The sequence below is a fragment of the Microcaecilia unicolor genome, chromosome 3 (assembly GCF_901765095.1).
Source record: "Microcaecilia unicolor chromosome 3, aMicUni1.1, whole genome shotgun sequence".
In the NCBI taxonomy this organism is placed as follows: Eukaryota; Metazoa; Chordata; class Amphibia; order Gymnophiona; family Siphonopidae; genus Microcaecilia; species Microcaecilia unicolor.
In genome coordinates, this window is record NC_044033.1 from 223,146,676 (window position 1) to 223,162,208 (window position 15,533).

At 44.5% G+C, this 15,533-nt stretch overlaps 1 protein-coding gene across 1 annotated transcript in view; it reads left to right on the forward strand.

Moving 5' to 3' along the window:
• Nucleotides 1–11,981: 11,981 nt before the first annotated feature.
• LOC115464403 (vomeronasal type-2 receptor 26-like) overlaps nucleotides 11,982–15,533 on the forward strand; it is a 46,288-nt gene continuing 42,736 nt past the window's right edge. Inside the window, exons 1-2 of the mRNA XM_030194785.1 lie at nucleotides 11,982–12,794; nucleotides 13,585–13,637. Of these exons, the coding sequence (XP_030050645.1) occupies nucleotides 11,982–12,794; nucleotides 13,585–13,637 (866 nt within the window). The remainder of the gene's footprint in view (nucleotides 12,795–13,584; nucleotides 13,638–15,533) is intronic.

The following is a 15,533-nucleotide window of genomic DNA, read 5'->3' on the forward strand; positions in this document are numbered from 1 at the left end:
GTCCCTAGTACCTTGGACGCTCTAATTTCTCTAAGTACTCGGATTGATGTCCGCTTCCAGGAATGGGCACGAGAACAAGTTGCCTCTCGTCCGCCTCGCAGGTTTTCCCCTCAAAGACCACGAACTGTCTCTCCCCAGGAGGCGGTGGTTCCGACTGTGGAGGCACCGGAGGTGCCTATGGTGATTGGCAGGCACCGATTGACAGCTGTGGAACGAACCCACCGGAGGGAGAATAAACTATGTATGTATTGCGGGAAACCTGGCCATTTTGTGAAAGGGTGTCCCAACAAGCCGGGAAATGCTTAGACCCTAGCCTTGTGAAGGGGGTGGTTTTGGGTCGTTCAGGAACCCTTCCGGATAACTTAATGACTGTACCTATTATCTTACGTTGGCAAGAATTCAGGATAAACACCCTAGCCTTGCTAGATTCAGGAGCAGGGGGCAACTTTATTGATGCTAGGCTACTTCAGGGCCTAGGAAGGCCGGTTATTTCCTGTAAACCAGCTCTTCAAGTCACTTCCATACACGGCTCTGCTTTACCTCAGCCTATCACTCATCTCACTCTCCCGCTTCAGATGCAGGTGGGCCTTCTTCATCATGAGGAGATACAATTTCTTATTTTACCTCAGGCCATCCATCCTGTAATTCTAGGTATGCCCTGGCTGCGACTGCACGCGCCTTACATAGACTGGCCTTCGGGAGAGATCAGCCAATGGAGTGGTCATTGTTTTGAAACTTGTCTGACACCAGTGCACCCTCTTCCTATTAATGTGCCAGCGCTACCTGGAGTCCTCCACCCCTGTGATGCTCATCTTCCAAGGGAGTACGAGGAGTTTGCTGATGTTTTTGATGCCCGGGAGGCAGATTCCCTCCCGCCCCATCGCCCGTTCGATTGTCCCATTGATTTGTTGCCCGGCACTATGCCTCCTCGAGGGCGATTATATGCTTTGTCCCGGGAGGAATCTGCTGCCATGCGGGACTACATTCGGGACAACCTTCGTAAAGGATTTATCCGTCCATCCTCTTCTCCTGCCGGGGCGGGGTTTTTTTTTGTCTCTAAGAAGGATGGGTCCTTGCGGCCCTGCATTGACTATCGAGGACTTAACAACATCACAGTCAAGAACCGTTATCCCCTTCCACTTATCCCGGAGCTTTTTGATCGACTCCAGGGGGCTGTCATTTTTACTAAGTTGGATCTGCGAGGGGCCTACAACTTGATTCGTATCCGTCAGGGGGACGAGTGGAAAACTGCCTTTAATACTCACGAAGGCCATTTTGAGTATCGGGTCATGCCTTTTGGACTGTGTAATGCTCCGGCTGTATTTCAAGACTTCATCAACTTCATTTTTCGGGATCTTCTGTATTCTTCAGTCATTGTTTACTTGGACGATATTCTGATCTTCTCTGCTTCACCTCTGGACCATCCCGGGCATGTTCGCACTGTGCTTCAACGACTCCGGGATCATCGACTGTTTGCCAAGTTGGAAAAGTGTGCATTTCATCAATCCACTATTCCTTTTTTGGGACATATTATCTCTGCTGTTGGATTACAAATGGACCCTGCTAAACTGCAGGCTATCCGGGACTGGCCGCTGCCCCAGGGTCTCCGTGCCTTGCAACGGTTTCTTGGCTTTGCTAATTACTACAGACAGTTCATTCCCCATTATTCGCTCCTCACAGCTCCTTTGACAGCCCTTACTCGGAAGGGGGCGGATGTTCGGCATTGGTCTCCTGCTGCCCTGGAGGCTTTTTCTGCCTTAAAGACGGCTTTCTTGTCTGCATCTGTGCTCCGGAGTCCTGATGTCACAAAGCCTTTCATCGTGGAGGTCGATGCCTCTGCTCTAGGGGTGGGAGCGGTGCTGTCCCAGACAACTTCTTCTGGTAAGAAACATCCTTGTTTTTTTTTTTCTAAGAAGTTTTTGCCAGCAGAACGTAATTATACCATCGGGGACAGAGAGCTGCTGGCTCTAAAGCTCGCCTTTCAGGAGTGGCGGTACTTACTGGAGGGTGCTGCGCATCCTATTACAGTCATCACTGATCACAAAAACCTGCTTTATTTGCAAGATGCCAAACGCTTGAATCCCCGGCAGGCCCGTTGGTCACTATTTTTTGCTCGTTTTTCTTTTCATTTGGTGTTTCGTCCCGCAGAAAAGAATATTCAGGCAGATGCCCTCTCCCGAGCGTTTGACGTTCCTGAGGAGCCTGAGGAGCTCTATCCCATGCTCGATCCTGCTTGCCTTTCTCCTATGGTGGGGGCCTCCGCCTGTCTCAAGACTACTGTTCCTGCTCGATCTCGTCGCAAGGTTCTTCAGTGGGGTCATTCTACGGCATTTTCAGGACATTTTGGGTTCCGTAAAACCTATCACCTTATTTCCCGTTATTTTTGGTGGCCCCGCATGGCCCAGGAGATTCAGCAGTTTGTCTCTACCTGTCCTACCTGTGCCCGTACCAAGTCCTTGCCAGGCAAGCCGTGGGGGCTTCTTCAACCATTACCTGTACCCCATCTACCATGGCAGGAGGTCTCGATGGACTTCATAACTGATCTTCCCTGTTCCAAGGGCAACACGATCATCTGGGTGGTGGTGGATCGTTTTTCTCGCATGGCTCACTTCGTTCCCATGCGGTCCCTGCCATCCGCGAAGACTCTGGCTTCCCAATTTATCCAGCACATTTTTCGGCTACATGGACTGCCGCATCGTATCATCAGTGATAGAGGGTCCCAATTCACCTCTAAATTTTGGAGATCATTATGCTCTGCCTTTGGGGTTACCACGCATTTCTCGTCAGCTTATCATCCTCAGACCAATGGCATGGCAGAACGTACGAACCAGACCCTTAAAGCCTTTCTTCGGGCCTTCACCAATGCTCGTCAAGATGATTGGACTGATCTCCTGGCCTGGGCTGAATTTGCATACAACAATAGTTTTCATTCTGCTTCACGGACGTCACCCTTCTTCACTGTTTTTGGTCGTCATCCACGTCTTCCACCTCCGATTCCTTTGACTACAGCTCCTCCACTACTCCAGTCTACTCTCACCACCATTCATGCAACTTGGAGGACAGTCCGTCAGCAGTTGGGGAGGGCGGCTGCTCGGTACAAGCACTATGCTGATCAGCGTCGCCGTGCCGCTCCCGTATTTCAGCCGGGACAGAGAGTATGGCTCAGCACCAAGTACCTCAAACTACGTCTTCCCTCCCTAAAGTTTGCTCCTCGCTTCATCGGGCCATTTTCTGTGTCATCTAGAGTGGGGACGGTGGCCTATCGCCTTCACTTACCTGGTAATCTGCGCATTCACAATGCTTTTCATGTGTCTCTGCTTAAACCTTTTAGGACTTCCCACTGGCATCCTGCTCCAAAGAAGATACTGGTTCCTGATTCTGATCCTGATCCAGAGTTCGAGGTAAAAGAGATACTTGACTCTAAACTCCAGCGGGGTCGACTGTTTTACTTGATCTCGTGGAAGAACTTTGGGCCTGAAGATAACTCCTGGGAGCCAGTGGCTAATATCCTTGCCCCTGATTTGTTAAACGAGTTCCACTCTCGTTATCCTGCTAAGCCTGGACCTAGACGGAGAGGGGGGGCTTACGGGGGGGGTACTGTCGCGCCCCTTACCTGCGCCGCTTTGCCCGCTAGGATGCCCCGCTCCGCGAGCAGGGGAGAGCGGGGTATCGCTGGCTATGGGCGGCGTGGGCAGAGAGTTGTACCCGCCTCCTGGGGTATGCCGGTTCGCCGCTTCAGCGCGGTGGCGGCCGGAGAGCGCCGGCGCTGCCAAAATGGCCGGCGCTCTCTTACTAGCAGGTTCCTTCCGGGTGCGGGACCTGGGAGCAGAGGAAACGCCCCTTCAGGGTCCGGATTGGCTGGTCGCGGCTGGACTCCGCCTTCTCTCTGGGACCAGCCTATCCGGAGCCCTGGGGCTGGTTGTGTGCCCCTCCTTTCTAACAGCTGTTGAGTGTTCTCCAGACGGAGGGGGCTATTTAAGGGCAGTCGCTGGCAGTGTTCGTTGCTTCGGCTTCTACTTGCGGATCCCTGAGTTCTGTGTTTTGGATTGCCCTCCGTTTGCCTTTGAACCTCTGATTGAACCTGGACTTTGCTATTGCCTGCCGCCTGCCTTTGAACCTCTGATTTAACCTGGACTTTGCTTTTGCCTGCCGCCTGCCTTTGAACCTCTGATTGAACCTGGACTTGCTATTGCCTGCCGCCTGCCTTTGTACCTCTGATTGAACTTGGACTTTGCTATTGCCTGCCGCCTGCCTTTGTACCTCTGATTGAACCTGGACTTTGCTTTTGCCTGCCGCCTGCCTTTGATTGAACCTGGACTTTGCTATTGCCTGCCGCCTGCCTTGGAACCTCTGATTGAACCTGGACTTTGCTATTGCCTGCCGCCTGCCTTTGAACCTCTGATTTAACCTGGACTTTGCTTTTGCCTGCCGCCTGCCTTTGAACCTCTGATTGAACCTGGACTTTGCTTTTGCCTGCCGCCTGCCTTTGAACCTCTGATTGAACCTGGACTTTGCTTTTGCCTGCCGCCTGCCTTTGAACCTCTGATTGAACCGGGACTTTGCTTTTGCCTGCCGCCTGCCTTTGACCCTCTGATTGAACCTGGACTTTGCCATTGCTACCGCCTGCCTTTGAACCTCTGATTGAACCTGGACTTTGTTATTGCCTGCCGCCTGCCTTTGAACCTCTGATTGAGCCTGGACTTTGCTTCTGTCTATCCTAGCCTGTCCCTCCTCGGAGGCCTCAGCCCTGATTCTCCAGGTAAGATCAGAACTGTCTGGCTGCCAGACGTTGTTTGGCCCAAGGGCTCACTTTTCGTGACACAGGCCTGACAGATATGATAGAGATTTTTAAATACCTCCATAGCATAAGTGCACAGGAGGCAAGAGTCTTTCAACTGATAGCAAGGTCTTCAATGTGCATAGGTACATAAGTGTTGTCATACTGGGACAGACCAAAGAGGCTATCAAGCTCAGCATCCTGCTTCCAATAGTGGTCAATCAAGGTTATAAGTACCTGGCAAGATCCCAAAACAGTACAATACATTTTATGCTGCTTATCTTAGAAATAAGCTGTGGATTTTCCCCAACTTAATAGTGGCTTATGGACTTTTCTTTTAGGAAGCTATCCAATGTGGTGGCATAGGAGGAAGGTGAGAGAGGATAGACCCAAAAGTAACCTGAGAAAATACTTCTTCATGGAAAGGGTATTGACTTCATAGAATGGCCTCTCAGTGAATTCAAGAAAGCTTGGGACAGGTATATAGGATTTCTAGGTGAAAGGAAGGGATAGTAGATGGTATAGATTGGCAGACTTGATAGGCCATGTGGTCTTTATCTGCCTTCTTTTCTATGTTTCTATGTTTTTAATTCACAAGTAAATGACCGAGATACAAGCACATGTATTAGCGGTTATTTCTATAAATAGGTGTCTAAAGTAAAGATGCAAAAAAGCAAACTTTATTAACTTGTTTCCATAGTGTTCAACCCTTGTTCCCATACTTTTAAATGGAAACTTTCTGCCAGAGGAAGAAACGTAACTAGAACACCTTAGGGCATTAAAAAAGACAATAGTTGAGCTGGGCTCAAACTTTGTCTTAAAAGAAAAAAAAGTTATTTGTCTGTTCTTTGCCTTGAGGTGAGAGGTACTATGAGGAAGATAGAATAGCTGCAAAGGTCACTAGGGTAATCAGATTACTGTTAACTTCAAAGGGTCTGTTGAAGCAGTCCCCTTAGAATCAAAACCGTATAGACAAAAAAGGTCACAGGTAAACTTCTTTCTGAGAAGTTCTGAGAGAAGTGGACATTTCTCTGGATAAGTGGTCATTATTTTCCTATGTGCATTGGTGATTTAAAGATTGGGGACAAAAGAGGAATTGTAGGCTTATTAATAAAGATAGTTTGAACTTTAAAAAAGCTAATTTTATTATTTAGTTTCTATAGTATAAAACCCTTTTCCCCATAGTTTTAAACTTGTAGCATTAAAAGATAGCTTCTAGAAGGCACAGCAGGGCTAATTCAATCTTCATACCCACTCACCTTTCCGAAGTCCCACCCACCACTTACACATCTCTTCATTTATAGTCTTAATTTATAACTATTCTAATTATAACTCTAGGGGAGTTTCATTACATAGTATCATAGTAAATGACGGCATATAAAGACCTGTATGGTCCATCCAGTCTGCCCAACAAGATAAACTCATTTTACATGGTATGTGATACTTTATATATAAACCCGAGTTTGATTTGTCCTTGCCTTTCTCAGGGCACAGACCTTAGAAGTCTGCCCAGTGCTGTTCTTGTACTAAATTCTGAAGCTAACATGGAAGCCCAGTCCATCCCTATCTATTCAGTCACGATCAGGGCGTGGACCGTAGAAGTCTGCCCAGCTCCCGTTTTGTTACCCAATTACCAGCGTCGCCACCCAATCTCCGCTAAGATTCCATGGAACCATTCCTTCTAAACAGGATTCCTTTGTGTTTATCCCATGCATGTTTGCATTCCATTACCGTTTTCATCTCCACCACCTCCCACGAGAGAGCATTCCACATATCCACCACCCTCTTCGTGAAAAAATACTTCCTGACATTAGTCCTGAGTCTGCTACCCTTCAACCTCAATTCATGTCCTCTAGTTCTACCGCCTTCCCATCTCTGGAAAAGGTTCATTTGCGGATTAATACCTTTCAAATATTTGAACGTCTGTATCATGCCACCCCTGTTTCTCCTTTCCTCCAAGGTATACATGTTCAGGTCGGCAAGTCTCTCTTCGTATGGTTTGCAACGTAAATCCCATACCATTTTTGTAGCAAAACATTGGATCAAAGATGTCTCAAAAACTTTGAATTACCAATGTTTTGCATGGATTGATATTCAAAAAAGTATTGCAGTTACTAAGAACTTTGCAGGAAGAAGATCTTTGGACTTGCACAAACTCCACCTAAGCTATGTAGCTAATATATAATATTCTTTACACTCATAACATCAGTTTTCTTGATATTGTTTATCAATTTAATACTACGATTAGGATGGAAGTAGGATGTGCTATAATGTAAATGTGGTGTTCATGCACAATTTGAACTGCCAGTTCACTGCGATACACCAAAAAAAACTGAGCACAACAAACAAATATTTATATGACTTTATTTATTTTTTATTTTTCACATATCACTAGTAAGTATAATTTTTCTATACTGATACTTTAAGATTTTCAATTAGGGTTTCTGTTACAGTTTATCAATTTTGACATCTGAAACTGATCCTTGTAGGTTACCCAGAACTGTGTTTGGTATTATTACATTTTAACTGCCAGACCCTCGACCATTCTTCTAATGTTCGGAGATCCCTTCTCATCATTTCTACTCCCTCCAGGGTATCCACTCTATTGGCTATTTTTGTGTCATCCGCAAAAAGGCACACCTTTCCTTCCAACCCTTCAGTTATATCTCTCACAAATATATTAAACAGAAAAGGCCCCAGCACTGACCCCGAGGAACTCCACTGCTCACCTTCCTTTCCTCCAAGCAGATTCCATTTACCACCACACTTTGCCACCTGTCGGTCAACCAGTTTCTTATCCAGTTCACCACTTTTGGTCCTAAGTTCAACCTTTTCAGCTTATTCACGAGTCTTCTGTGGGGACAGTATCAAAGGCTTTGCTGAAATCCAAGTAGATTACATCTAGCGCACATCCCTCATCCAGTTCTTTGGTCATCCAGTCAAAAAAGTCAATAAGATTCATTTGGCAGGATTTTCCTTTGGTAAAGCTATGTTGCCTCGGGTCCTGTAACCCGTCAGCTTCTAGAAAGTTAACTATCCTTTCTTTCAGCAGTGACTCCATTATTTTTCCTACCACCGACATGAGACTTACCAGTTTGTAGTTAACCACTTCTTCCCTGTCTCCACTTTTGTGAAGAGGGACCACATCCGCTCGTCTCCAATCTCGCGGAACCTCTCCTGTCTCTAAAGATCTATTAAATAAATCTTTAAGAGGTCCCGCCAGGACCTCTCTGAGCTCCTTCAGTATCCTTGGATTATCCCATCCGGCCCCATAGCTTTGTCCACCTTCAGATTCTCCAGCTGTTTATAAAATTACAGAGTTTTAATTACATTTCATTACCTTCTAAGAAGCAAACACTAAATAAATCACACAATATACCATGTAATCTTAAGATTTTTTATATTAGTCTAATATCCCTAATACCTTAACAAGCTTTAATTAAACAGCTCAATAATACTAAGATGCAGACAGCAGTCCAGCAGCAAGAGGGATGCTATCCAGTCTTTTGCACTGTCACATATATGATTATATCCTAGTTGGTGAAAGGTTATAAGTGTGTGCATGATGCAAAGAGCTGCTAGCTCTCAGGGAATGATTCTGTTCTCTTGAGACTAGAATTGCAGACTTGGAGGACCTGAGGGAGACTGACAGGTACATAGAGGAGACCTACAGGGATGTTAAAAAGAAGTCTTGCCTCCAGTTTGGCAGCCCCTGTGCTGATTTGGAGGAGGGAGGTCTCCTAAAAGGAGAGCCTCACTCTGATAAAGTTGGAAGTAATCATGAGACCAGGACCTGCCCACTGGGGATGCAAGATCTTTTTGCACCGAGGATGTATCTCCAGGAACTTTTGACCAAAAGACAAGCGTTAGGAAAGCTGTTGTACTTGGTGATTAGATTATTAAGCTTGTAGATTGCTGCATTGCTGGTGGACGTGAGGATCGCCTGGGGAGGAGCCAGCTGTCTTGGTACATGTGGGTATCAATAACATAGGAAAATGTGGGAGGGAGATACTAGATGCTGTCAGGCATGCCAAGTGGAGATGTGAGCCCTTGTGCCCGATGGGGAAGGAATCCTCATCGAACTGTCGGCCAACCCCGAGTTCCCCCTGTGTCTCCCTCCGTTCCCCAGAGGTTGAGCCCCCGGGTGCGGGAAGCCAACAGCAGGAAGAACTAAGTCCAGAACAAAGTCTACGGGGCACAGCCAAGCAGCAAGAAGAAACAAAACCAAGATCCAGCAGAGGTCAATCCCATGCAGCAAACAGAAGAAGAACCAGGAACAGGCAATGGTCAGTACCAGGCAGCAAACAGAAGCAAATCCAGGATCAGGCAGAGGTCAATACCAGGCAGCAAACAGTGGAAGAACCAGAAGCACTGCAACTACCCAGAGAACTGAATAGAAGCTGAAGCATTGGAGGACTGGAGGCAGGGCTTTAAATAGTGCAGGAATTAGGCCCACACATGCACAGCTGTCATCAAGATGGCTTCTCCCACCGAGACGTCCTAAGCCCAAATATGGACTTCCTTCCTGAGGCTGCCCAACTCTAAGATGGCTGCCTCATCCTAAGACGCCCACCTCTGAGATGGCCGCCCGCTCCTGGATCTGCCCAAATCCAAGATGGCCACCAAATCCTCAGATGCCCACACCCTGCGCAGGCAAGGAACATGACAGATGCCAAATTTAGACTCTTAGGTAGAAAAATGAAATCCAGATCCTCCAGGGTAGCATTTCTGGAAATGCTCCCCATTCCACGTGCAGGACCCAAGAGGCAGACAGATCTGTACATTCTCAATATGTGGTTGAGATGATGGTGCAGGGATGAAGGATTTAGATTTGTGAGGAACTGGGCAACATTTTGGGAAAGGATGTAACCAGGCTACTGGTGCTAACATTTTAAAAGAAGGTCAAGCAGCTTTTAAACTAAAATGGGGGTGGGAGGAAGCTGGAAGTTGCCCTGAAGTGCATGGTTTGGTGTGGGTTATTATTGAAGATTACTATTGAAACAGAACATTTAGGGAATCCCAATAGAGAGGTTTCAATAATGGCATCTCATCATCTACTGCCATGGGAAATCATATTCCTATGGACATGATGATAGATAGTGTGAGCTAATGGACTTAGCATGCACTAAGCTTTAGTAAAAGGGGTACCTAATGTAGAATAGTAAATAGAAGCCTAATTATTTAACAAAGCATTCCCTCTCACACTTGCCAATAATGGGATCCAGGTCCATTCTTTGTGTTTGCTGACAGGAGAACACATATCCCATTTTCTCAAAGAATGGACCAGGATTATATTTGATCAGTGGGTGATCGACATGGTTAGGGACGGCTACAGATTACAGCTTTCCAGTCTTCTTGGAAAGTTTTTCTTGAAATATCCTTGAAAGCACCTTGGAAGAAGGAAGCAGTTTGTACCACTTTGCAAAATCTTCTGGATCTGGATACAGAGGTTCCAGTGTCCAAAACAGAGAATATTGGGTTGATATTCTGTTATATCTTTCCCAAAGAAGAGGGACCATCCATCCAATCTTAACTACAAGAAAGGGAATCAGATAATTTGAGTTCCAAATTTGAGAATGTAAATGCTGCTCTCAGTGATAGCATCTGTGCATATGGACAAGTTTTTTACAACTTTAGATCTCATAGCCATAAGGTTTTTCAGTTGATGCACGGAGTATGGATCTAAGGGTCTAGATGCCTTAACTCAAAAGTGGCCTCAGGACAGTCTGCTCTAAATATTTCCACCATGGCCAATAGTAGATTGAGCTCTTCAAAGGATTGTATCTCATCTAGATCACATGATACTGGTAGTTCCTGATTGGCCCAAACTACCCTGGTATACAGAGCTGGTAAGGCTTCTGGTTTGCTAGCCACTACAACTGCTACAGTGCAAGGAGCTGCTCTCTCAGGGTCCCATTCTCATGGAAGATCCATCTGCCTTTGATCTTATGGCTTACCTATTGAGTAGGATACATTGAAATGGAAAGGTTATTCAGAGCTAGTAATTTCTACCCTGCTTTAGGCTAGAAAGCATTCCACTTTAGTTACCTCTGTAAGAGTATGGAGAGTTTTTGAGAGGAGGTGCTTGAATAGGGCTTTTTTTTTACTCCTTGTCCTTGTCAAATGCTCATATTTTGGCTTTTCTTCAAGAACAGAAGTGCTGTGTTAACTGTCAAAAAATCATACAACACCATGCAGGAAGGAAAAAGGCCTCAAAGAGCTCCTAGAGGCTTTAGATCTATTGGAGCTAAAACAGATCTTTATGATCTTCCCTTCATCATCGGCCAAAAATCCTTAAAAATAAATTTACCTTCCTGCTGTTTAAATACTGTAAATGTTTTTCTAGGATTTTTTACGCCTTCTACGTCTCAGAAGTGAAGCCAGCAGTAATCAATTTATCGACTAGGATCCTAACACCAGTAGAAGAATCTATACTTTCCAAAGGTCTTTCTTTCGTTCCATCTCTTCAGTTCAACGAATTTCAATTTAATATTGACTTAGAAAAATCAATAAGGAAACTGCAGTTAAAACAATTCTTTTATGGTCAACCAGAAGTGTATGACAGAACTATCATTAAGCCCAAATCAATTTGGAGACCACAAGTCCCGCCCACTGCTGCTTTACAAACATTTAAATCGATGATCTTACAGGATTTGGAAAATTTGAAGAAGCACAATAAACACTTGCTGTATAAACAGTCCAATCTTTCTAAATCTGAGATGAGTGCACTGAAGGCATTACAGAACGATGAGGACATCATTATAAAAAAAGCTGACAAAGGTGGCGCCATCGTCATCCAAAATCGCAGCGATTACATCAATGAAGGTCTCAGACAGCTCAATGATGTGAAATTCTATAAAAAAATTGGCATTAAATCCAACCAAGAGATTACAGTCTCAAATCAGCAGAATTACCAATAAAGCTTTGAACGAGGGCATCATCACGATTAAAGATAAGACATTTTTGAGTCGTGTTAACCCGACTATTCCTGTGATGTATTTCTTGCCCAAAGTTCATAAACAATTAACTAATCCTCTAGGTAGACTGATTTTATCTGGTCGAAATTCGGTACCTGGAACCTTTGTCTACCTTTGTAGATACATTTTTGAAACCTGAAGTGCCTAAGATTCCATCATACATCAGAGACAGCACTCATTTCTTATGTAAACTTGATGAAGTAGATCTTGCAGATAAACACATACTAATGGTAACCCTTGATGTACGTTCACTCTATACATCTATCCCACAAGAAGATGCCATGAATATCATACAACAGACTTTTGATGGGAGAGAGAGACCACATCAGATTCCCACAGAATTCCTTTTGACCATTGCCAAAATTGTTATGAAAGAAAATTATTTTATGTTCAATGACAAATTCTACTTGCAAACTAGTGGAGTGGCGATGGGGGCGACATTTGCACCGTCAATTGCTAATCTTTACATGTCCAATTTTGAACAAGAATGGATTTCTCAGTCCCCATTTTTTGATGCCATATTGAAATGGTGGCGGTACATTGATGACATCTTCATGCTCTGGAGCGGTACTTTGCCAGATCTGAATAATTTTATGATATGGATCAACAGCTGCAACAATGACATCCAGTTCCCTGAACAACATTCTTTTGAGATCATTCACTATCTAGATGTTGAAGTCAGAATTATTTCTAATCATTTTGCCACCAAGGTTTTTAAGAAGAACACGGACAGGAATACATTTTTATATAATTCCAGCTGTCATCCGATCCAATTGAGGAATAGCCTCCCGTTCTCACAGCTGCTTAGATTGAGGCGTATTTGCACTGACATGTCAACTTTCAAACAACAAGCTCATTACCTAATGTCTGATTTAGCTGACAGGGGCTATTCTGATAGAATCCTTAAAAAAGCTTTTCGGCATGCTAAACACAATAACAGAGAACTACTTCTGACAAGTACAACCAAAATATCAGCTGATGATAATATGTTCACCATGGTGATGCAATATAATGAAAGCAGCCCTCATTTAGCGCACTTTGTGAGGAACAGATGGGAGATCATGCAATCTACTCCTGCATTCCAAAACATTAACTTACGAATTGCATTTTTGAAGAGGCAATAACTTCAAAGATATCATCAGTCCTGCCGATGTAAGACCGATTAAGAAAAGGAATGTTACACAAATCTGTGGCCACTTTAAGTGTGGTCTTTGTCAAATTTGCCCCACCACCTTAACAAATTAATGAGTTTTTCAACCATAGAACTAACAAGTCTTATAAATTATGTCATTTCTCTAATAGTTTGACTGATCATGTTGTTTATTCCATCAGCTGTCCGTGCCAGAAAACTTATATAGGGATGACTACTAGACCGCTGAAAACAAGAATTTTAGAACACAGATCAAACATTAGGAAATCTATCCGTAAGGAACCATTAGTAGAACACTGCATCATCAACAATCATCGATTTTAAGATCTGCGATGTTTTGTAATTGATAAAATCGTTCCATCTAGCAGAGGCGGGGGATCGTAAATTAAAACTACAGAGGAAGGAAGCTAAGTGGATTTTTGATTTGAACACATTAGAACCTAATGGACTTAATAGCTCCATCAATTGGCACATTTTTTACTAATCAGTAAGATTAGAGTTCAGTGATAATTCTTAATGAATGCACTTATTTAAATCAGCTGCACAGCCGACAACGCTGAAGCGCCATTTTGAGATTTTGTGCGCTTCTGCCAGCAGTGAGTGTTTCCATGGGTTGTATCTATATGTGCTATTTTGTCTTCTGTTTATAATATCTCATCACCATTTTTTGACTTTTTCAGACCCTCAGCATCGGTATTAGGCACTCCGATCCTGATGAAGCCTTGTCTCTGGGGTGAAACGGTGGTCCCGTTGAACGCTAAACTAAGAGTGCTTTATCTGACAGTACTAAGCTAAGTGGCATTTTACTCACCTCGATGCTGTTGAATTGTGAGGGTCATTCTGGCACATTGAGAGGGTCATGTTTAAAAAGTGGCACAGAAGCTGTTTAAATCAATTTATAAGAGGAAATACACTCTGAGGCTCTGTGGAGTTTTTATGCCCAATGATAGAAACTGAGCGTGTGCTATGGTTAAAAAAATTCTGATCTGTAACCACGCTTCAAACCTTTGGCAGATTGCCTCTGGGTTCTGAGGGCTTTTCTCCACTATACAGCATAAGCACTATTACTTACGAGTTTTGTCAGCTAGAGTTTTGTTTTTCGTGGTATTAGGTTACACATTCTAACCTACTACTACTACTACTACTTAACATTTTGCATGGGTTTTGGGGGGCTCAGCAGACAAGGTAAGGGAGCAATGGTCAGATGTGTACCTGGGAGCATTTTATAAATTCTACTGCAGTGCCTCCAAGAATGCCTTATTGCTTTCCTGGGATGTCACTTTTACTACTACTACTACTTAACATTTCTAAAGCGCTACTAGGGTTACGCAGCGCTGTACAATTTAACATAGAGGGACGGTCCCTGCTCAAGGAGCTTACAATCTAAGAGACAAGTGAACGGACAGTCCGATAGGGGCGGTCAAATTGGGGCAGTCTGGATTTAGTGAACGGAAGAGTTAGGTGCCGAATGCAGCATTGAAGTGGTGGGTTTTAAGCAAAGACTTGAAGATGGGCAGGGAGGGGGCTTGGCGTAAGGGCTCAGGAAGGTTGTTCCAAGCATAGGGTGAGGCGAGGTAGAATGAGCGGAGCCTGGAGTTGGCGGTGTTGGAGAAGGATACAGAGAGGAGGGATTTCTCCTGTGAACGGAGGTTACGGGCGGGAACATAGGGGGAGATGAGGGAGGAGAGGTAGTGAGGGGCAGCAGACTGAATGCATTTGTAGGTAAGAAGGAGAAGCTTGAATTGAATGCGGTATCTGATTGGAAGCCAGTGAAGTGACCTGAGGAGAGGGGTGATATGAGTAAATCGGTTTTGGCGGAATATGAGACATGCCTCAGTTCTGGACAGATTGAAGGGGGGATAGATGGCTAAGTGGGAGGCCAGTGAGGAGTAAGTTGCAGTAGTCAAGGCGAGAGGTAATGAGAGCATGGACGAGAGTTTGGGTGGTGTGTTCAGAGAGGAAAGGGCGAATTTTGCTGATGTTAAAGAGAAAGAAGCAGCAGGTCTTGGCCGTCTGCTGGATATGCGCAGAGAAGGAGAGGGCTTTTTCACTATTCTACCTGATGCCAAGCTTTCTATTTTTTTAATAACATCTGAGCCTTGTGTCTATTGTTTATCATTAGATTTGGGCTTTGAATTCAGGTCTATAAATGAAAAAGTGGTCTCGTTACATATATCCAAATAGCAGAGTGCTATTTTTCCATAATTCATAGCAAGAGTGTAGTGGCCTAGTTGTTAAGGTGGTGGACTTTGGTTCTGAGGACCTGAGTTCAGTTCTCACTTCAGGCACAGCTCCTTGTGACTCTGAGCAAGTCACTTAACCCTCCATTGCCCCAGGTACAAATAAGTATCAGTATATGTAAACCACAACCTCCTCTGTGCATGTAAATGGTTTCATCCCTGTGTGGATTCTCTGATGCTATGTGAGACTTTCTTTCCAACCAAAGCTTATACCACACTCAGTACATGTAAACAATTTCACTCCTAAGTCTATTCTCTGGTTCATTGTGAGGTTTACCTTCTGACCAAAGCTTTTACCAAACTCTATACATGCAAATGGTTTATCTCCCGTGTGGACTTTCAGATGCACTTTGAGATTTATATTACAAACCAAAGCTTTTACCACACTT